General features: G+C 45.6%; 1 protein-coding gene across 1 annotated transcript in view; it reads left to right on the top strand.

Moving 5' to 3' along the window:
* SLC9A8 (solute carrier family 9 member A8) overlaps positions 1-23908 on the top strand; it is a 409071-nt gene that overhangs the window by 107264 nt on the left and 277899 nt on the right. Inside the window, exon 4 of the mRNA XM_078651847.1 lies at positions 7751-7809. Coding sequence (XP_078507973.1) covers positions 7751-7809 — 59 coding nt within the window. The remainder of the gene's footprint in view (positions 1-7750; positions 7810-23908) is intronic.

Genomic DNA, 23908 nt, shown 5'->3' with positions numbered 1-23908 from the left:
GAGCGCAAACCGCAGAGAGGTCGTAACTCGCTACAAACAAATCAAGGAGGATGACAGCCCGCTGCACCAAAACCATGAATCTTCAATTCCCCCTCTTCTGTTACCCACTCCGGTAGGGGGAAGCATTGTAAATTATCTGACAGAGTGGAAAGCATCACAACAGACGCCTGGGTGTTGAATATTGTCAAACATAGCAGCTATAGTCTCAGGTTCACTCCCCCACCTCCTTCTATTCCTATGAAGGCATCCACGTCTCGTCTAAAGCTCTTACCGGAAGAAGTCAACATCCTGTGCCGCAAGAAAGCGTTCGAACGTTTCTTGCTGAACCAACGCGGTCAAGGTATCTACCCCCGATACTTCCTAGTGCAAAAGAAAGGCAGACTTGAGTTCAGACCGATCCTCGACCTTCGCGTTTTAAACAAGTGAATCAAAAAAGAAACATTCTGAATGTTGGCTACACATCAGATTTATCCACAACTTCAAAAGGGAGACTGACTCTGTGCGATAGATCTACACAATGCCTATTTTCACATTCCAATAACAAAGTCTCATCAGAAGTTTCTCAGGTTTGTCGAGGGACACAATCACTACCAATATACGATTCTCCCATTCGGCCTCAAGTCAGCGCCAAGGACATTCTCCCAGTGCATGGCAGTGGTAGCAGCACACCTTCGGAAACAAAAAATCTTTGTATATCCTTACCTGGATGACTGGCTGATCAAAGCAGCCACATTTTCGGAAGCCCAAAAACACTTCCTAAGGACATGCGATCTGCTTCATCGCTTGGGTTTATATGTCAATATGCAAAAGTCAACTGCAACGCCTGTTCAGACTCTACATTACTTAGGAGCTACCATCGACACACTACAGGAAATGGAGGAAAGACGGTTATTCATTCTCCAAAAATGTTACAACCTTCAGCGGATAACCCGACCATCAGTACACATAGTCGCCGCTCTCCTCGGCTCTATGGCCTCCTGCATATTCCTGACACCCAATGCTCGCCTCTCCGGGAATGTGTAGAGGACCAATGGAACCAAATCTCGGGAAACTGGGAGGGCAAGATCACACTATCAAAGCATGCAGTGGAATATCTTCAGTGGTGGTGCTCCCAGAAAAATATCCTATGTGGAATGCCCTTCCACTCACGTCCGCCGACACAGACAGTAGTCACAGATGCTTCACTACTCGGCTGGGGAGCCCATTTGGATCACTTACAAGTACAGAGTCTTTGGTCCCCCAGGAATCTAACACTGGTGGCGGCTCACCTTCCAGGGGACCAGAACGTCCAGGCAGATGCACTCAGCAGGGTTCTCTTCGACAACCACGAGTGGGTTCTGAACGAAGAAGTCCCGTAAAGTATTTTCAATTTGTGGGGAACACCTGCTATAGATCTGTTCGCCACAAAAGAAAACAAAAAATACCACGACTTCGCCTCCAGGTTTTACCATCCACAGTCGCTGGGGAATGCCCTATGGATCGACTGGTCGAACAAATTACTTTTTGCTTTTTCTCCAATACCATTAATACCGATAGTCCTGCAGAAACTGGCGTCCTCAACAGCCCAGATGAAACTCATTGCCCCAGAATGGCCGAAACAACTGTGGTTCCCGGACCTCCTTCACCGGTCTATCTGTCCACATCTCAGGCTACCTTGCAGACTGGATCTCCTCACAACGTTCAAAGGCCAACTACTACACCCCAGCCGGTCCTCCTTGAGTTTGGCAGCATGGCTCCAGAGATAATTCAGTATGGTCATTTAAACTTGTCTCATGATTGTATGAACATCCTAAAGGAAGCCAAGCGACCATCTACACAAACAGCTTATACCCTTAAATAGAAATGATTCTGTAGTTGGTGCTCTTCTAACCAGTTTGATCCGACTTCCTGCCAGGAAGAAGCTATTTATTGTCTCTCGCCAAATCGGGCCTTCAATACTCTTCAATAAGAGTCCATCTTTCTGCTCTTACAGCATATAGGCAAAGTCCTTCACAAATCTTTCTTTACACTTCCAGTCATTAAGGACTTCCTAGAGGGGTGAAAGGTTTTTCCTCCCTTTAGACACCCTCCCCTCCATGGGAGCCGAACATAGTACTGTCTCGTCTCATGCTTCCTCCCTTTGAGCCCATCCACAAAGCTTCATTACAGCATCTCACATGGAAAACCACTTTCCTAGTGGCCATTACATTAGCAAGGAGAGTTAGTGAGATTCAGACTCTTTGCACTCATGAACTTTACACGGTGTTCCATTCCTCTAAGGAAGTGTTAGGCCTACATCCTAAGTTTCTCCTGAAAGTGGTCTCAGATTTCCACATGAAATTAAACAATTGCTTTGCCCACGTTCTTTCTAAACCCTTCTTCTCCAGCGGAGAGGTCTCTCCATTCGCTGGGCATTAAGAGGGTATTAGAATTCTGTTTGGACAAGCCTAAACCCATCTGTAGGTCTCAACAATTGTTCATCAATTATGGTCTAGTCCGCACATGGTTAGCGACTTCTAAACAACGAATCTCTCGGTGGATTGTTTCTTGCATTCTCTGTTGCTATCAACTAGCCAATAAATCCCTTTCTGGTAGGCCCAAAGCTCACTCTACCAGGGGTAAGGCAGCTACTGCTGCCCTTATGAAGAATATTCCTTAAGCAGATATCTGTAGGGCAGCGACATGGAGGTCTATCCATACATTCACTAAGCATTACTGCCTTGACACAGATGCCAGAGTGGATGTACAAATAGGTCAGGCATTCCTCAGGAATCTTTTTTCTTAACGGGGCTTCACATTTGGTATTTTTTGTCTACACCGCCTTAGGGGGGATGAGCTTGCTACTCTATTCATCGCCTATGACTATACATGGAAATCCCCTACAAGACAAGCTATAGTTTCTTACCTGTAATTTTAGTTCTCTCGTAGGGGTATTTCCATGATACAAAACACCTAAAGAACCGGGGGTCTAATGTCAACAATTTTGTCAACTGGCTTCAACTCCTAAAACTAGTGAGTCGGTACACATGTCAACTAAAAGCCCAAAAGGAAGGAAACAATAAAAATAGAGAGCAAAAATAGAGTGATCAGTGGTTAGATCCAAAGAACGCTAGACGGATTCCCATCAATTTCTCGAAGTGATCAATCTTATAATTTTGTCATCCACCTCTCAACATGGTGTGTCTCTTGATCATAGAGACTCTCTACCACACAAAAGGAAAATAGCTTGATTGGATCAACTCCAAAATCACTTGAAAAGAGAAACCTATAAAGTGTTTCTAAATACGAGATCACAAGAGAAATAAAGTGCAGTGCAACACGTAAAATGTGATGATTAAAATAGGATAATGAGGCGAAAAAGGCAAGACATTTTATTATAGATATCGACTCATCTCCTGATTAAAACCAGAACAGTGCAAGGGGCAGTTTCAACAAATAACTTCTAAACTCAGGCCTGAGTGATCTGATCACTGATCACTCTATGTTTGCTCTCTATTTTTATTGTTTCCTTCCTTTTGGGCTTTTATGTGACTTGTGTACCGACTCACTAGTTTTAGGAGTTGAAGCCAGTTGACAAAATTGTTGACATTAGACCCCCGGTTCTTTAGGTTTTTTGTATTGTAGCATATGGGGAAGTGAATCTGGGCAGGTCTTAAAAATATCCCTTGGACCCTATATCCCTCTGTTGTGTTTAGTGGTATTTCCATGATAGTCATAAGCAGCCCTCCCTCCACCCCGGTGGAGTGAACACATTATCTCATGCTCCATCTATTATTAGGTATCTATAGCCTTAAAAAAGAACTGAGATAACGGCCTCTGGCAGAGCATGATGGGATATTGGTCGTCGCTCTGCTCTAAAAGGCACATGTTTTCTTTTTCTATACTTACAATGGTAGCCTACGGGCTACAGAGTCAGGTATTGCTTCATATCTTTCTATTCATAGCAAAAGGCTTTGTGAAGGTTCTTTTTCTTTACTATTACAAAAAATACATATTCTGGGAGCATATATTCTCACAGTCCCTTCTTTTGCCATTACAAGATGAAGAACTTTGACCTCTGGAGCCTTACCCTAGGCTGCATTATGACATTCATAAGTGACGTTTTCAAGGCCTTCCTGAAGAAAGACGAACTTCATCACTTAAGAACATATCTGGATATAGTGCTCTGGGGTCCCCGCACACGGGCGGGACTATTCATCGGTTATGACTATCATGGAAATACCCCTACAAGAGAACTAGAATTACAGGTAAGAAACTATACCCTTCCAAGGAGGCGCGCAGCACAAGCCTGCACACAAAGAAAAATAGAAGCATCTCTCCCCGACACTGCGGGAGAGTCGCTCATAAGATATTCACTACTTCTGACTGAGATGCCCCATAATGCCCTGCCAGGCTGAAGTTGACCAAACCTTTTCTGCTGGTTGTGGTGGCCCTAGGACGGTGGGGCCCCCACCAATAACCTAAAAAAGAATGCAGGGGGGTTGCAGAAGCATGACCGCTCCCTTCTGCTCTCCCCTAGCCCCCAATCGCCCAAAGAAGTACAGTGCCTTCTAGGGGCCAAGTCTGTGGTTACATGTTGTGTAATCAAAATGTGATTCCCTCTAGGGGCTGTTTTTATAATTACATTTTCCTAATTTGAAAGGGTATAAAAAGCACACAGACACGTGGTGTTCGTTTTTAAATGCTTTATTGATATACTACTTATAACAGTGGTTACTGATCAAAGTGCATATGCTTTATTAATATTGATAAGTGCATTTAGGCATGATTATTGCTTTTTCGCCTAAAATGATGAGGTTTTGACACGTGGTTTATTGATCCTGAACCAAGTTAATAGACTTACCTGATGTGCTTGTATGACCCTTTAGAGGGTACTTTCCATCTGGCTAGTGCATATTTTAAAATTAATTTGTAGTCTTTAGTATCGTGTGATAAATGTACTTTTCCCTTTTCAAAAGAAAAAGCACCGGCTGGATAATTATTTTTGAGCTGCTTGCCAGCGAATGGCGATTACTAGCCCAGACCACCTCCTTGAGAATGACTTGGACTGCTCAGCTCCGATGAGAGAGCGAAGTGTTACCACAGGGTGTTTGCTTCCTAGTGGAGGGCAAATGTGGGTCCGTTACTAGTGCAGGCCACACAACTAATTGCCCGTTTTCTTACAGTGATCCGCCCCATGCCGAAAGCACCTCCCACAGAAAAGCTCTTGCTCTTTTTTCACTTTTCCCCAAGCCTTTAAATAATTGCATATGCTTTTTCTATACTGGTTGGAGTTAAAGTGGAGTGTCTTCAACTCTGGAACTGCAATTCATTTTGTGCTTCCAGTTCCCATTTAAACCTACTTAATTCTCAGTCATACCAGGGAAAAGGAATTCGGTTGCCTGCCAGCTAAAGGCAGTTCATACCCTCGGAGGAAGGAACAAATGTTGTATCCTACCTTGGGATGCAGTGAGGAGTGACAGTACACTAATCACGTCTGTCAGCCACTTTGTTACACTAGCCATCTTGTGTTTGAGAAATCTCTGGTCAAGACCAGATGATGTTTGTATAGCTCCAGAGGTGGTCCGGGACTAGATACCAGTGGTCAACAGCATTCATCTAATAAGGTCAATTCTTGGTATAAAGAAGTACAAAATGTTCCTCCCATTTTGCCTGCTCTTCCCTTAGATCCCGCTGTCAATGTACATCCAAATGTCCCCACTCCTGTTCCTATCTGTTGCTTATTCTGTTCATCGTTTTGACACCTTATACCAAGGCATTAAAGATAGGCAAAACAGGTACTTACTTTATAACAAAGATGGAAATGCAGACTTTCATTAAAAATTTGAATCACGAAAACTGTTTGATCTGGTTGACAAACAGAGTGTTGGGCTGTCTTCCACCCAAATACACCAAATCTCCATGTTGCCTTCGATGCATCTTGCGTCATAGAGAGGAGGTCTGGACGAACCCCAGCAGTGTCTCCCAATCAAGTGGTTGCAAATCCGGTGTAATGGTACAAGGATTGTCAAAGAAAGCTTTAGTAATCTGGGTTCAGTCTGTAAAAGTAATTTATTAAAATGCTGTGATCACAAAAATTGGGACCCATCCCTCTGCAGACATCAAGGAATTGTGCTTCCATACGCTTCAGCAGCACCACATATACAGCTGTTATCAGAAATGTCTTCAATGGGAGTCACATCACTAAATTTTAGTTACTAAAAGCTGGAGGTTCTGAAACAAGAGCATGCAAAACTGAGCTTGTGTGTCCATCAATAGTCTCTATATATATGAAAATGACCACTTTTGCCTTAGATATTTGAATGATTTAAATAATCTCTTATTGGAGTAAATTATGTATCAATGCCACAAGTTCTATTTTCGCAAGGATGAACCATGTCTTGCTGCAAATCAAGACCTTCAAGTTAGTGCATCAGCATGGCCTAATTAAAAAATGTCTACTGCAGGTTGTGTAGTTAAATGTTAGCACAACTACATTTTAACATCCTGTTGGGATAGCAGAAGGCTCTGTATTGGCTACTTTTCTGCTCTGCTTTTGCATAGAACCACTAAAAGAATGTCTGCAGAAACACTGTATCTTCTTTTACCAGTACTCGAATGACACCAAGATGTGCATTCATTTGGACCTCACTAAAACCATTCTAACCGTCTCCGCCAGCATAATCGAAATGCAAAATTGGAACAAAAATGAGAAAGTAAAAATGAATCACTAGTAAACAGGTCACTGTTCTCTCTCCCAAAATACCTACATATTGATTGGATTGGACATATGAATATAAGGCTAAAATCTTAAAATGTTATCATCTGCAGTCACCCTCCCCCCAGCTTTGTCTTGCTAGATTCACAGTTCAACTTGTACACCCTACATTAGTACAATAGCACATTGCAGCAATTCTCACCTCAAAATATAGAAATATAGATCTCATCTAACATTTCTTGCCCGGATCCACCCTGAAGAATTTAGCCCAAGCCATTGCTACCGTGGAATACACAAATACCCTACTGACAGTCAAGGATCAAACCTTTCTCACATGGTCCTCCACTCTCCAGCTAGTCTCCTCTCCTCTCCAGTGCATGACATTCGGTTATTTTTCTCAGTCCTGTCCTCATTCAGTTGTTTGCCTCCAGACGCATGGAGCTCTTCCAAAACCACTTAACATCACTTTCAAGGCTGTGCATTTGAATAGCCAACAATAACTGAGCCCAGTTAGATTAAACGAATACCTAAGTGGGGAAGCTACAAGACACCTGAAACTTCCATGGTCAGCTCCACAACAGAGAGCGCTCTATTGGCCAGTGCTTACTATGCTACAGCTCCCTGTCAGCAAAGATTTGCATGGCACTTTCTTTACTTGTTCAACAATAACCATAACAACCACTTGCTAATTACCCGCTGACGAAGGGTCCTAGTTAAACCTATATGTGCTTACCACCAGGATGATTTACTCTTGACTTTAAATGCTTAAGTCTCTCGCTACCTGCGTATATTTCTCTCTCTTTGACATTTTTTACATTACTTTTGATATTTTTTTTCCTTTCTAAAATGTGAACCAATTAGCCACTTATTTGCTCAGGAAATTAAAAAAGGTTATAGATGCATGTTTGCCGATGACTGCTCTATGAATCTAATATGTATTTTTATAATGCAGGCCTGGGGAGCCTGATCCTTCAGGAATTATCTGTTAAAGGTTTGGTTGTGTATTCACTTTTCAAAGTCTCCCTTCAAATACATGGAATAAGAGAGAAAGATGCCTTATTTTTTTTCTTTCAGGCATCTTGATGGGAGCAGTAATAAAAATTATAGAATCCCAACAGCTAGCAAACTGGAAGGTAAGAACTGAACCATTTATTAGGAGTTATTTCTCCGTTACATGCAATTTCTGTTTGCATCCAAATGCATATTGTGTATCTTTTAAGCTTATTCACATTTAGGTCTCAAAATCATATGGTGCAGCATCTGCAGGAGTGTGGAAACACCTTTTCCTTCAATAGGCATTTAGGTGCAAAAAATGGACTTAGCAGTAGTGTGGAGAATCCTTTTAGTCCAAAAATACAGCTGACAAAATACTTTTAGACGTACAAGCATATTTAGGGGCAGCATCACTCTTTGTGCAAGTTTAGCAGGAATGTAGTAACACATTTAAATGCAAAATCATTCAATACAGCAAGAAAAGTGGGTATGGTGCATCATGAGCATGCCCGTAGAATGCATTTTAAGAACACAAAAATATTTAGGTATAAAATTACCTCCAGATGCAAAATCATCTGTGGTGGAAATTAAGCAGCATTGTGCCATCACAAACGGGAGCAAAATCATCCTTGGTGTAACATAGAAAGGAGTTTAGCTATTATACTAGATCTATTTGAGTTAAGGCCTGCCTGTAACAAAAATTGTAAATTGTAAATTGATACTTGTATAGCGCACTACTCACCCGCAAGGGTCTCAAGGCGCTTGTACGAATACCGCTGTGGAACCCATCCTGGCTTTCCCTGTGAGGTGTCCACTCCTGGGCAACCCCCAAGGTGGAGGCCAGGCATCCTTAGCGTTGTGGGGGCCGTTGTGGAGATTAAGCAAGCTATTGCCCAGAGTTTCAGAGTGGGACTCCATGATTGGAATAGGCACCGAGGCGAGAATTATCAGGTCCGTGGAATTTTTGAGCCCAAGACCCGCCGAGGCGGGGAATTGAACCCTGGTCCCGGGCTAGACCTCTGCATCAGGGTCTGCCGCTCTAACCATTGAGCCACACTTCTCCACTAACAGTAACAAGTAACAAGGTGAAATCACTGGATTCCACAGCGTCATCTCAGCTGTGGTAGGGGGGTGGATTGATATATTTACTCCTCCTAGTTGCCAGGTTACTGAGGCAGCTTTAAACAATTTGCAGGAATTTTGCATCTTTTTTTTTTTTACAGCTCTGCCTGTCAGCAGTTGTTACACATTCCCCATTTAGTGGTTGAGGGTAGCGTTTTCCTTCTTTCGGTGCGATCCCTTTATTGCATGACACTTGGATCCTTTTCCATAACAACCATCATTCACTATGTGGCGGCTAGAGGACTGATGACTTCCAGGTCTAAGTTATGTCTCTAATCCTGCTTGAAATGCAATGGGTATTTATAATTTTCCTTTACTCTCGGATAAGACTTTGGGACCTCAGTAAGTCTTGCCTCTTTTGAAAAATTCATGCAGATTACAAAGTGCATTGCAGCAGCCATGCCAAGAGCTGAAGCCACATTTAGGCATATAAATATGGAGACGAAATACAATAGCAAGATGACACATTAGGTGAGGTCAGAACACCACCCTCATTGTTTGCCCTCCCTTATTGTTTGCCCTCCCTTTCCTCCTACAGCCCTCCGATGCCGGTCACTACTGATTTATTTTAATGGGTGTGAGTCTCTGTGACTCTTGTAAGTGCAAATCCTCGATCTTTGTGTTTGTGTTGTGTATAAAGTGGCATTCAAAACTCAGGGTGCTCACATTGCTGGATAATTCCCTGATCTTCACCCATGTAGGTGAGCTAAACAGCCTCTGGATTCCGTTTGATAGATCTGCTGACTTGGCTTGTGGTGATGGCCAATGTGGTGTCACGTTACATCACCAAATCTTCTTGGATGCATTCTATAAACTTTGCCAAATAGACAACATCTGGCTAACTCTACTTAAGTTTAACAAGGTTATTTTAAAGAACTATTGTGGGTAGGCTGTGGCACATAACAGGGCTCCCATACACAGATATATAATATCTTGCATTCAGATGAACGGTCATACTTGGACCTGCCTTCAGATTATTCTCATTGGCTTCGATTTCCATCATTAAGACTTCAAGTGCTGTTCTTATGATTAGGACCAGCCAGTCTCCCGTGTATTTCCATGCAATGAGTGACCAGTCCTTTTTGAACTCCTTATCGTCCTGAAAGATTCTGGGCTTATTTGTTACTATTAGCCCGCTGGGGGCAGCATTTACCCGCAGGTACACTGTCATCACTGCCCCATGAAGCAGTGTTTTAGCCCAACCTTTTTTTATTTCTACGAATGTTGCAGTCTCCTAACTGGGCAATGATTTCTGATACTGTCCTGTCTCTCAACAAGGAAGGTGCAGACAGAATTAGTGACGCCACCCCATCGACAAATTAAATCCCCTCCATTGGTTTTCATAAGGACTCATCAATTGTGAGCACAGGGTCACTGAGGATTAATCAAAAGATGTTTATAAAACCTCTTACATCCAACACAGCTGCACCAACAACCTCTAGCCCATAGATAGAGAGGTGGAGGGTAGGCCATCGTTTGTCCACCAGGAGTATCAATGAAAACACAAAAATGAGTACGGCTGCGCAAGGAACAAACAGAGAAACATTAAAGATATGATGTTTTATAATCTTACAGAAACCTTCAGGATTCCAAAGTTTGGAGGTCACATGACTTCTGCCATGCTTAAGAGGAAAGTCATCTTCCTCGTAAGCTCGGTTCTCTGTCTAGTTCCACTCTCTCCCCGCCGCTCCGCTTTGCTGTCTCTTGCCTCCAGACCCGACCTCCTCCTTGGGAGTTTCGAGGCTGCTGCCTGCTCCAACTGGGATCAGACTGCCTGCAACCACTGTAACCTTTCTCAGTCGTGTTTTTTCTTAATTTTTTCCCTGTTGTGCCACTGGTATTGTGCCCATCTGTGTCTTGCTCTAATTCCATCACTGTTTTTATTTTCTTGTGCCTGCCTGTTCCTTTCGCCTCTCGACGTTGCTGCCCCTGTGGCCCCTCCCCCCGGAATTCCCCCGCTCCCGCCTTTCCTCCCTCCCACCTCCCCTACTTAATGGCGGCTGTTGCACGCCAAAGGTACGCCAAAGGCAATCCCGTCTGCGCCCATCCGCGACCTGCCAGCGCCAGGAACCCTGGGCCTCCCTCTACCCATCGCTACGACAACACCACCCTACTCGCACTCAACCCTGGATGACTTACAGAATGCCAACAGGCCTCGCCGAACATGACCCACAGCCAGTTCTCCTGCCTCCACTGCTGCCAGACCTTCACCGCCACCCCGGCCTCCAACACCGGCGATGCCAGCACCGGTGACACCCTAAAATGCATCCTCCTCTACGTACGCTCCGTACACAAAAACACCATGGAAATCTGGAACCTGCTCGACTCTCTCTCTCTCGCCCGACATCGCCTTCTTCACAGAGACCTGGACCAACGCAATCCCAAGAAACTCCCTTTACGCTTCAATAAACTGCTCTTTGATTCAGCGATAGACCACAAGGAAGCGGCCCAGACACTTCTCAGGAAGATAGATGAGGCTGATAAGGTAATCATTTATAATATGGCTTGGAGTCTGGTATTAACCTTTTGCTGCACATATCACTGTGGCTGAAATCCTGGTTTCAACTCTATTACTCTCATGAGCGGTGTTGTGAGATAATCAGCTTCGGAGTCCTGCCTTCTGTGACTGACATCTTTCATGAGGAGACAAGAAAGGGATAAATATCCCAAACAAAAAGCAGAACACCAAACTAAAATTTAGAAGACTCAGACCCTAAATCACTTTTGGTGTCTGGAAAAGGATTATAAGAAGGGGAAGGGGTTGAGTACCTAAAATGCTGGCATCTGCCAACTAGACATATTAGTTGTGTGAGAAGAGGAAGCTCTGCAAATGTTCTGCTGGTGCCAAGGAATAGGGGCCAGGGCCTCTAGTGTCTATGCTGGGTGAGGGGACATCACCCAGGGAAACCAAAATCACCTGCCCTGAAGCCTGGAACACTAGTGCCTGCCAGATAGCCAAGACCAGTGTGCCCTGTGAGGAAGAGTAGAGTATTGAAGAGAGCGAGGTCTCTTACGGAGCTCTACCGTGAGGACTCCCTGTGCGAGGTGTGAGGATTCAGTTGTGCATAGATCGGACCTTATCCCATGTATAGGACTGCTTTCAAGACCCCCGTATGCCAGGTGAGAGCTGCCATAGTCTTAGCCAGTTGTTGAATGCTGTGCGGAGGAGGCTGTGCCCACATGTCCTAGTTGCGGTGACGACGTATGCCAGAGGGGGCCACCATTGAAGTAGTTGTGTATCAGCATGCCTGGGCTTGTGAATGCCTTTGTGGTGAGGCGGGGCCTTCATGGTGTTGGCAATTACATCTGAGGCTTCTACGTTGCGTTTGAAAGGTACTTTGGGAACCCAGTGTGCCAGAAAAGGCTGCCGGGCCCAAACTACCAAAGACTTACTGCCATTGCTCGGGACTGTAGTGATGCTGCAACCAGTTGGTCTAGCGTTACAGCAAACAAATGATGGACGGAATGCTGACAATGCAAACATTCTTCCGCAGTCAAAAGATCTGGGTTAAATCCATTGTTCTTTTGTCCACTACGCCACTCCAGTTTGGACCCAGCCATATGCAAATCAATCTTGACCCAGTGCTCCATGGGAACAGCCCAGACTGAACTGCCAGGCCAGGTCCTCCCTGGACCGGAAACAAGCATCCTGGGACCGGTATCCGGGTATGTCACCCTTCTTCAGCCAGGCTAGGGTGAATTCAGTGGCACAGTGAGCAAGGGACCCACATCTGGGCATACCCACCCCACTTAGGGCTAAAAGTGTTACAGCAAACAAACAGATGATGGACGGAATGCTGACAATGCAAATATTCTCCCCCAGTCAAAAGATCTGGGTTAAATCCATTGTTCTTTTGCCCACTACCCCACCCGAGTTTGGACCCAGTCATATGAAAATCAGTCTTGACCCTGTGCCGCATGGGAACAGTCCAGACCGAACTGCCATGCCAGGTCCTCCCTGGAACGGAAACAAGCATCCTGGGACTGGTTTCAGGGTGTGTCACCCTTCTTCAGCCAGACTTGCTTGAATCCAATGGGACAGTGAGCAAGGGACCCATGTCTGGGCATACTTGAGAGTGAACTTGCGCCTGCCTGTTGCCTCCACGTGTACTGCAAGTAGCCCGACTTCTCCAAGCAGGATCTGATCTCGTCCGTGTCCGTGCTGAGGGCGCCTGCTCTAACGCCAAACACTTCTGTGATGCAGGTGCGGGTAAGACTTGAACTGTGCCTGTGGGCCCTGCTGGATTCACTGCTGAAGTTGCTGCAGCACTTTTGACTGAAACTCTGAAGAGACAATAGTGTGCTTTCCTTGGATGCTCCCACCTGTGAAGGGAGAATAACCCTGAACATGTTAAATGAATGAGGGTGGGACCGAGATTTGCCTGACAACTACTAGAGCCCCGACCTCAAGGGGGATTTTATTTGCATTTTAATGTTTCTTTTTTTTTTTTAGATGTGTAGAGTTAGAAATATAATATTACTTTTTCTTATAAAAGCAAGAATTTGGCTGGACCTTGATTGATTTTTCGTGTTGTTTACATTTTGAGTTATGAGTCGTGTTCACTGACCTGTATCTCCCGCCCATTCTGGATAGTCTGAACCTTGGTACACAGAAATTAGCTGTAGTTTGGGATCTAACATGACGGGTTGGTACATAGGGATGCACTAGTGCTTGCAGATATTTGGGAGCGGTACCAGCTTTTATCTTGAACATGTAGTTTAGGGCTTTGAATCTAATACGATTCTCTACCCTGAGCCAATGCAGGTCTCGTAGATGGCCAGAAATGCTAGATGATTTGGGTACCTTACAAAGAAGTCTGGCTGCAGAATTTTGTATCAACTGCAGTCTACATATCACAGCCTTATTTGACCCAAGATATAGAATGTTTCCGTAGTCAAGTCTAGATGTTACTAACGCATTGACTATGGTCTTTTGGGTATCAGCCGGTAGCATCCACAGGATTTTTTTCAGCCATTTCAGTATAGTAAAACACAAGGCTGCTACTTTACTGGATTGTTGATTCATGGATAAAGTGTTATCCACAATCACACCCAGGTGACGTACATGGCTAGCTGGAACTGGAAGAGTACCCATTTGAGTGGGCCAATGTGAAGAGTTCCAAAGATCATTTTGCTGCCCTAAAACAAGCACCTCTGTCTTGTCTCCATTCAATTTCAACTGGTTTTCAGTCATCCAGTCAAAAATATCCGTGGGACCCAATTTAAGATTTGAAGGAGAAAGTAAGCTGGAATCCGAGAGGGAGAAGATGATTTGAGAATCATCTGCATAGGTCATAAGTGTAAGGCCTGCTTTGTCCGCTATGTCTGCTAAGGGTTTAACATAAAGATTAAAAAACAAAGGACTAAGGATTGAGCCCTGTGGTACTCCATGTGGTGAGAAACAAGTTTTAGAAACGGCCGATCCTGACATGATTTGAAAAGTGCGACTTTCCAAAAAGGAACTTATCCATTTTAGAGCTGCGCCACCTACGCCCGTATTCTTCAAGGAGTTCATCAGCCTTTTGTGTGAGATGGTATCAAAGGCCACACTAAGGTCCAAAAGAATAAGGGTGACTGTTTGGCCATCGTCCAGGAGCATACGGAACTTTTCCGTAACTCCTAGGAGTGCTGTTTCGGTGGAATATCCAGCTCTAAAACCGGATTGGGAAGAGTGTAAGTAATTATTAGTTTCTACAAATTTAGTAAGAAGGGAATGGACATGTCTTTCTAATATCTTTGAGAATACTGGCAACAAAGAGATAGGTCTATAGTTGGACAGTACCTCAGGGTCAGCCATAGGTTTTTTTTAATAGGGGATTCACCATTGCGTGCTTCCATGAAGCGGGTACCAAAGATTGCAGAAGGGAAAAGTTAAGGATATTAAGGATCACTTCCAAGTGGGAAGAATCCAATTTCTTTAAAATATTAATTGGCACTGGATCCATAGGTGAACCTGATTTTATACCATTTAGAGAAATCTTAAACTCTTCCATATTGATGGGAGGCCAATGATCTATAGTATTAATAATACCAGGGACACTTTCCGTTTCATCTATGTCACAAATTTCGGGATCTGAGATATTCAATTCTTTAACTAACCTGTCAATCTTACCAGTAAAAAATTGTGCCAGATTATTGCACTGTTGTTCGGTAAGCAATTGGGGAGTAGCAACTGATTGTGAGCCTGCTAATTCCTTAACCATATTGAATAATGTCTTAGGTTTATTTGTTGCTTCTTGTATGGTTTTGGAAACATACAGAGCTTTAGTTTTTATACAGGACGTATGGTACAAATGTCGTGCTTTTGTGTATGTGATCTTTTTATCTGGTGCATAGTTTTTTCGCCATTGTCTCTCCAATGCTTTACATTTAGATTTTTCCGTTTTTTAATACATCATTGTACCATGGAGCAGGGGGACGATGGTTCTTTGATTTTATATGCGGTGTAGGCAGACATACATTAGCAGCGTCGGATAACCAAGTATGCATGGTCTTAGCTGCCCTTTCCACATTTAACCCATTTAAGGGAGGGTTAACACAAAGTGCTTTATTTAGAGGTGAGAGATCCAGCTTTTTCCAGTTTTTTCTTGGTATAGTTTGTGCAACGAGAAATGGCGTTAATGGGACAGGCAGTTCAAGAGTAAAAGGACATAAAAAATGATCTGACCAGCATAGAGGAATTGCTGGATGACATATTAGTCCTGTAAGGCTGGAAAAAATAGGGTCCAATAGGTGTCCTGCTGTATGAGTAGGACCAGAATTTAGTAGCTTGATATTCATAACAGACAAATCCTCAATCAGATTTCTGCAAGTAGTATTTAGTGAATTATCTAAATGTAGATTAAAATCTCCCATAAGAGAGAAATTTCTGGAGCCCATGTGAAGTGGGGTAACATAGTTTGCTAGAGTATTTGCCCATTGGGTAGAAATTCCTGGAGGCCTGTAGATCAGTAGGCCAGATAAAGTAAAATTAGGTGTTAGAGTTAGTTTAAAAGTGGCTGCTTCGCAATCAGGAATATTTACAGGTTCAAAGCAACACTTCAGTTGATGTTTAAAAATAATAGCTATACCTCCACCAGTTTTTCGAGGTTCTATCTCTCTGTACAATAGTGTAATTCGTGGGAAGCGCTGATGCTATGTCGGGACCGGCGCCATCATGTAACCATGTTTCTGTCAAGAAAAGAGCATCTGGCTGCTCGTCCCAAAGAAGGTTAAAAATATCCAGTTTATGTTTCGGTAGAGAGCTACAATTTAGACTATATAACCGAAAAATCTCTGTAGTATTTGAAGTGTAGGGCTCGTGTAGTGTCTGATTTATGTCAATGGGCGGGTAAGGCTGAAAGTTTAAGAGTGATAATTTGCAGTTTGGACAACTTTCAGTCTTAGCCAAATGAGCTTCGAGTACTATGCATCCTTTTTGAATCGGGGGGCGCCAGGAAATAAGTTGTTCAGATGAAAAAAACAGTGTATCCTGAACTATAGGAGCAGGGGTCAAGAAAACTCCTTATACGAGAAGACTTCAATTTTTAAGATTAAAGAGAGAATTCTATCCTTCACAAAGACAGGATGGAAATTCACCCAAATCTTGTCTTAGTCGAGTCCTGTTCGTATTGAGTCGGAAAGGAACCCTGTGGATCCTATGAATCTCTAAAATCAAGTCCAATTGATGTTCTTTGGTGTTACTTTTGAAGAATTGAGATCGGTTTACATGGTGGCGGCAGGTTGCCTACTGGCCTGAGAGGGGTGACACTAGGCCAACCCAAAAAATCATTGCTCCATATCAGGAAGGCAAATGTTAGCAAAGGACAACCCTACTCCTTAAAAACCCACTTTTATAGGAAAATAGACCTGCTAGGAAGGCAGAAACACTCTTGTAGCCAACATGGTAACTAGTAAGGAAGGAGGGCAAAGATAGAACAGACCTACATCTTCTTTACTATAATTTTTCAAGCTTAATAGGCACCTCCAGTCTCCTAAAGTCCCTATTGAAAATTTACAAGCCCTATTTCCTAATGTTATAGTGGGCCCTCTAACAAAAATTAGAGCTTAGGTAGCTTGAGGGGCGAAGGTAGAAGAGAGCGGATGCCTGTCACTCCAAGACCCACAGAGCTTTAACTTGCAAAGTATAGGTGAAACGGTTAATAAGACAGTAATAAGGAGTAACAGGTTTGCAGAGTTGTTAAACAATTCCATTGAAATTCTACTCACCAGTAAGTTTGAAATACTGTTGCAAGTGGAAGTGGAGGATTGTGGTGCTCACTGGAGAAACCATAGAGCAACGCCCCCCCGAAGAAGGGGGAGGAGCTTCTAGCAATCCTACATTTTTGCAGCAAAGCTCCAGGTCAAATTAGGCAGGGATAGGTGACCTATTGAGAAGCATCTCCAACGATATAAAAAACATATTTCTAATTTCGGAATCCAGTCAGAAAGAAATTCGAGAATTATGTCAGGTTTTGGGAAAACAGTTACTTGATTTGGCTTTAAGAACGTCTGTGCTCGAAGAGAAACTATCAGATACCTGAGGTTATTGGCGACCCTAAGATCAAAGGAAAAAGCAACACAGGAGTCCCTCGAGAGATGAGAAAAACAGGCGAGGAGGAACAATATCAAACAATATCAAAATAACAAATATTCCAGGAGTGGAGGGTTCTGACACAAAAACGTTTTGTTAAAAGGAATATAGGAAGGGCTCTTAAAGAGGAAGACTGAAGAACACGTTTCATCTTGACACTTTTTTCTTCTTTTTATTACTTTTGAATTTGCTGCACAGCATCTGCAGGAAATTAATGTTGGTGATGCTGTTCAGTATTGCCAGAAAGCATTGGCAAAACCAACAGGTCATAAAGATAGAACCTATTGTATTTGCCGCAATGCCTAGTTTTAAATGGTAAGTAAGAATGCTTGCACAACCTAGTGCGGTTCTCTGCCAATGAAGTGTGCAGACGTCCTGGATGTGAAATGGTTAATACTATAAATCCTATTGGACCTCATTACAAGTTCGGCTGATTTTGGTGTAGAACTACCTGGAGTCTGGAATTCCTGACTCCTGGTTTTCCTACATCAAAACCCAACACGTTTCCTAGTGTGATAGGAAATTACAAGACAGGCTGGAAGGTACCAGGCCCTTTACTGTACATTGTTCCCCACAGGGAGAAAAACACTGACATTTTCTGACTGCTCTGAGCAGGCAGAAAGCTTCAGCGAGAGGGCTGGTGGAAGGTGTGGGGGGTGCTTGGCACCCCTAGGAGGTCAGAGTTCACACTGCTTGGGGCAGATTTGTCTGCCACCCTGGAACTAGACTGTACTGCTGCCTGCTACCCAAGCTGCTGCTGTGTCGCATGGCCTAGTATTATTGGGTTCAGAGGTTACGAGCCTGATGATTCCAGGCCCACTCCCAAATTATCACTATCAGTAAAACACGGTCACTTGAAATAAAGACCATAGTGACAATTTGATTGCTCTTCAGTTGGAAGGACCTGGTAGATTTCTTGTAAATTCCACTGTTAACATGATATAAGCAAATGTGAATTGCATTGGTTATTTGAAATATATGAGCATAAGTGCAACAGATGACACCAATGCATGAATTCGATTTCTCATTGGTCATGGGTCATGGTTGATTCATCAGATACCCCAGGCTATAATAGTTTATGAAATGAGAAGGGCAGGCAAAGGGAACAGAATCATTTTTTCTTCTTTTCATCCTAGCGGCGAAGCTTCTGCTCACTTCATTAAGAATTCATGATGCATAGGTTGTAACTTAATATCAAGTTAAAAATTTGCTTTTTACTAACACTCGGTAATGTGATATGAAAGACAAAGATGAGAATGTGAACTCATATGGGTTGCCTTGTTTCGTGTGCATAAATATTTGAAACGCTGGTATGTTGTGGAAAAAAGTATGCTTGAATATTTAAGTTAAAGTGATTATCCGGATACTGATGTCACAACGTCTCTCAACCACGATGACACCATCAAACAGTAGAATATTCTAGAATGTGTATTGTTGGTGGTTTTTTAACAGCTATTTTGACCCTTAAGCATGAGAGCCACATTTGAGCGCAAAAGAGTTTGTAGATATATCATAGATATATGTATTACAGTGAAGTTGATTACACTACGCTTATCGTTATAAAGCAAAAACATGTGAATTGAAACAAATTAGAACATTGGAATGTTGGGAGCTCCATTGAAAACAATGGAGTGCTCTGGGCTTATAATGGCTGGTATAATCCTGCAGCTCCAACATTCCAATGTTTCTTTGTTCACAGCTCTGGCAGAATCACTCAACCTTCATATTTTTCATCCAGGACTTTATCTTAGATATGCAGTTTGTTAACCGCAAAAAGCTGTTAGGACAGTGCATTTCCACGTACATCTGGGTTTTATGGCTATGTTTTCGGATTGAGACACCATGTTCACTTATTGGTTTTCTATAAATGTTGAACTATAACAAAGCCAATATAGAGCCTTTCAGCACACCTAACAGTGAGATGATGATTTTTTATGTCCTATCATCTGAAAGAAACATGTTACTGATAGATTCCTTACCTTAGAATTACCCCCAGGTATTAGACTGGATCCAGAAAGTTTTCGTCAGCAGTCCCCTGCGCGTTCCGTTGTTGGCGTCGTGGTCGCCGGAATGACATCGTGGCAGCTAGTTAGACGTCGCCCTCGCGCACTGACGTCAGTTCATTCTTTTTCCGCGCCAGAAGAGCAAGTACCCCATCCACTTTTTGACTGAGTTTTTTGGAGATTGTTTGTCTCCATTTTTCGAGTCTATCGACTCCTGGTGGCGAGTAGGGATGCCCGGTTTTAAGTCCCGCGGAGCCTGTGGCCACATGATGTCGGTGACCGACCCACACGACGTGTGTCTCTACTGCTTGAAGCGCGACCATATGACCTCAGGTCGTGCTCCGACTGTCGGGCCATGGCACCGAAGACTTTGTGGGAGCAATCCCGAAAGTTGCTGGAAGCCCGGCAGACGGCTCTGTGCCGTTTGAGGAGGAAGAAAAGGGACTGGTCGCAGAGCTACCATCACCGTTTTTCGGGTTCCAAGTCCTCGCTCTCGGGTCAGGTAAGTCGAGGCACTCGAAGAAGAAGACGAAGAAGAAGTCGAAGAAGCGTCCATGTTCTCCGACTTCCCCTCACCGGTCATGCAACGCGGCTGAGGGTGTGGGTGTACCACCCCGCGGCTCCGGAGTAGACTCCCCCGGTACTGCGTGTACCGGCCTTCCGGTCCCTGTGACGACGTTGGCCCCGGTTTCAGCCCCGAACTGAACACAGCGCCGGTCCGGCTTCGTTCGACGCCTATTCCGGCGCCGATGGGGCATTTCTATCCCTATGTTCAGCCTCCCATCTTTTTGACCTGTTCCTCAGGCCATGGAGTAAGGGGAGTACTGGGAGTGGTCTGAGGACCCTCTCACACAGCAGTGTGATTTGGATCAGGACTAGGGAGAAGAGTTAGGGGATGCCAGTGGTCTTGACCAATCGCCTGACCTTGGCTTCCTTTCGCCTCCTTCTGTAGCTTCGGAGGAGGGAGCGAGCTTTAGTGTGGTTTTGCGTAGGGCAACCGAGGCCCCTGACCTCGAACTCCCTTTTGTGGCCCTGAGGACTAACCTCCTCACTGAGGTGCTCCAGCCGGCAGTAAGCTCTTCGGAGCCTCTGCTGCCGTTCAATGAAGCACTGACTTACGTTCTTATAGGCACTTGGTCCAGGCCCACCACAGGGGCTTCTGTGGATAGGATCGTGACCAGACCCCACCGCCCGGCTACGGGCGACCCTGCTTTTCTGTCCACCCACCCCACCCTGAGAGTCTGGTTATCCAGGCCTCTACTTCTCAGAGCGCATTCCCTACCGCTCCTCCGGATATGGAATCCAAGAAGCTGGAGCAGTCTGGTAAGAAACTGTTTTCATCTGCCAGCTTAGCGCGGCGGTTGGTGAACACCGCATGCCTCTTGGGCCGTTATTCCCACTCTGTGTGGCATATGGTTGCACGAGTGCTGCCTCAGTGTCCGGAGGGGGCCCGGACACTGCTCTCCCAGGCTGTTGCTGAAGGGAGGGATGCCGCGAAGTTCACCATATGGTGTGGACTGGATACCGCAGACTCGCTGGGCAGAGCGATATCCACGATGGTGGCGGTCCGCCGTCACGCCTGGCTGCGGTCCACTGGCTTTTCGAGGGATGTTGTCCAAAACTCCCTTATGGACATGCCCTTTGATGGCCATTGCCTTTTTGGCGAAAAAGCAGATCATGCACTGGAGTGCTTTAAGGGCTCCTGGGCTTTAGCCAAGTCCTTGGGCCTTTCCACCACGCTCACGGCCACTTCTGCTTTTCGTCCCTTTTGTGGCCAAGGAAGGGGCGCCCTGACACATTCTTTCAGCCACAAGCCGCAGAACTAGCCTATTGGCGGCCGCGGACGTGGGCCCTGCCGTAGCGGGGCAGGGGGCCAGCGGGCGGGTCAGTCCACCTCCACGCCCGCAGCATCCGCCCTAAAGCCTTCCGAGGTTTCAGGCCCATCAAACGCCAGTGGGCGGCAGGATTCGCCATCACCTCCCCCACTGGCGCACCATCACAGCGGACAGGTGGGTGCTGCAGATTGTCCAAAGGGACTACTCCCTCCCCTTCGAGACTACCCCTCCAGCCATGCCACCCCAGTACCACCGCATGTCGGGGAATCATCTGCAACTTTTGCAAGAGGAAGGTATGGCCCTCTTGGCAAAGGGGAACATCGAACGCGTTCCTCTGCCTGAAGTAGGTTGTGGTTGCTATTCTCACTACTTTCTGGTACCCAAGAAGGACAAGGGCCTGCGTCCTATCTTGGACCTCAGGAATGTCAACCGCATCCTTCGGGAGGAGAAGTTAAAGATGTTGACGCTGGCTCTGGTCTTATCTGCTCTAGACCCTGGAGACTGGATGGTAGCGTTGGTCTTGTAGGACGCATATTTCCACATTCCCGTCCTACCGGCCCACCGGCGTTACCTGCAGTTCACGGTAGGCCACAAGCATTTTCAGTTAAAGGTGCTCCCCTTTGGCCTTACCAGTGCCCCTCAGGTGTTCACGAAAGTGATGGCGGTGGTCGCAGCCCATCTGCGCAGATCAGGGGTTCCAGTCTTCCCCTATTTCGACGACTGGTTGTTGAAGGCGGGCTCGTCCCAGACAGTTGTCTCCCACCTCCAGACTATGGTGACCTCCTGCATTTGCTGGGGTTCTCCATCAACGTGCCGAAGTTGCACCTCAGTCCCTCCCAGAAGCTCCCTTTCATCAGGCGGTTCTGAACTCGACGCAGTTTTGGGTTTATCCTCCCGAGCAGTGAGTCCGGGATATTCAGGCTATGATTCCGATCTATCAACCTCTATCCCGGGTTTCGGTCAGGATGATCCTCCGGCTACCGGGCCTGATGGCCTCCTGCATCCTGTTGGTAAATCATGCTAGTTGGCATATGCTGTCTCTGCAGTGGGATCTGAAGTCCCAGTGGGCACAGCATCAGGGCAACCTGTCCGATCTCGTCCAGATCTCGGAGGGCACTGCACGACAATTGCAGTGGTGGCTCACAAATTGCGATTGGGTCAATGGTAGATCCCTCTCCCTTCCCCAACCGGAGCACACAGTAGTGACGGATGCATCCCTCCTGGGATGGGGTGGCCACATGGGAGAGGCGGAGATCAGAGGCCTCTGGTCTCCGGCGGAGTCCAGGCTCCACATCAAGCTTTTGGAGCTTCGGGCGATCCGACTTGCACTGAAGGCATTCCTTCCCTCTGTCCGGGGAAGTGTGGGGCAGGTGTTCAAGGACAACACCACTACCATATGGTACTGCAACAAACGGGGTGGGTGGGGCCGTGGACCCTATGTCAGAAGGCTCTGCGCATTTTGAAATGGCTGGAACATCAGGGCATTTCCTTGGTGGTTCAACATCTAGCAGGTTCTCTGAACGCCAGGGCGGACGAACTCAGCCGTCGGTGCATGATGGATCACGAATGGCGTCTGCACTCGGAAGTGGCACAAGGTCTCTTAGCAGTGGGGAGAGCCTTGGTTAGATCTATTCACCACCAAAGAGGACGCGCAATGTCAGCAGTTCTGTGTGTTGGAAATTCCAAGGCAGCACTCGCTTGGCGACCCTTTTCATCATGAGTGGAGTTGCGATCTGTTGTACACCTTTCCGCCTATACCACTTCTGCTCAGAGTGCTGAAGAAGATCAGGCGCGACCGGGCCAAGTCATCCTTGTGGCTCCGGATTGGGCACGAAGATTCTGGGATCCCGAACTACTCAGCATGGCCATTGATCCCCCAATCCGACTACCTCTTTGGAGGATCTTTTGTCCCAGCAGCAGGGGATGTTCCTCCACTCAAACCTGTCCAGCCTCCACCTCCATGCGTGGAGATAGAGCGGTGGCAGCTGACGTCTTTCGACCTTCCTCCCGAAGTCTGTGATGCCATCTAGGCAGCCAGGCGTCCCTCCACTAAAACAGTATACTCCTGCAGGTGGAACAAATGTGTGGCATGGTGCACAGCAAAGGCGGTGGATCCTCTTTCTGCCCCTCTTTCGGAGGTTCTTGTGTTCCTTCTTTCTTTGGCCCAGCAGGGCTCTGCTCTAGGCACTAGCAAGGGCTATCTTTCGGCCATTTCTGCCTGTATAAGGCTTCCTAATCAGCCTGCTCTTTTCAAGTCCTGGTTGTAAATAGATTCTTGAAAGGCATTATGCACATGTTTCCTCCTGTTCCTTTCGTGATGCCTCAGTGGGACTTGAATCTTGTTCTGACCTATCTGATGTGATCTCCTTTTGAGCCACTTAACAACTGTCCTCTTTGTCTTCTCACTTTAAAGACTGCTTTCCTGGTTGGCATCACCTGCCAGAACAGTGAGTGAGCTCCAGGCTCTTTCTTCTGAACCTCCCTTTCTTTCTGTCTAACCGGACAAAGTTGTCCTAAGAACACGTCCATCTTTTCTGCCAAAGGTTGTCACTGGCTTTTACATCGGGCAGACCATCACTTTGACCACCTTCTTTCCGCCTCCGCATCCCTCAAAAGAGGAACGGATGCTCCACCGTCTGGACCCAAAACGTGCGCTCTCATTCTATCTGAACTGCACACAACTGTTCAGGGTGGATGATCAGCTCTT

This window comes from Lissotriton helveticus, chromosome 7 (assembly GCF_964261635.1).
Source record: "Lissotriton helveticus chromosome 7, aLisHel1.1, whole genome shotgun sequence".
Classification (NCBI taxonomy): domain Eukaryota; kingdom Metazoa; phylum Chordata; class Amphibia; order Caudata; family Salamandridae; genus Lissotriton; species Lissotriton helveticus.
This window is presented reverse-complemented; position numbering and strand designations above follow the sequence as displayed.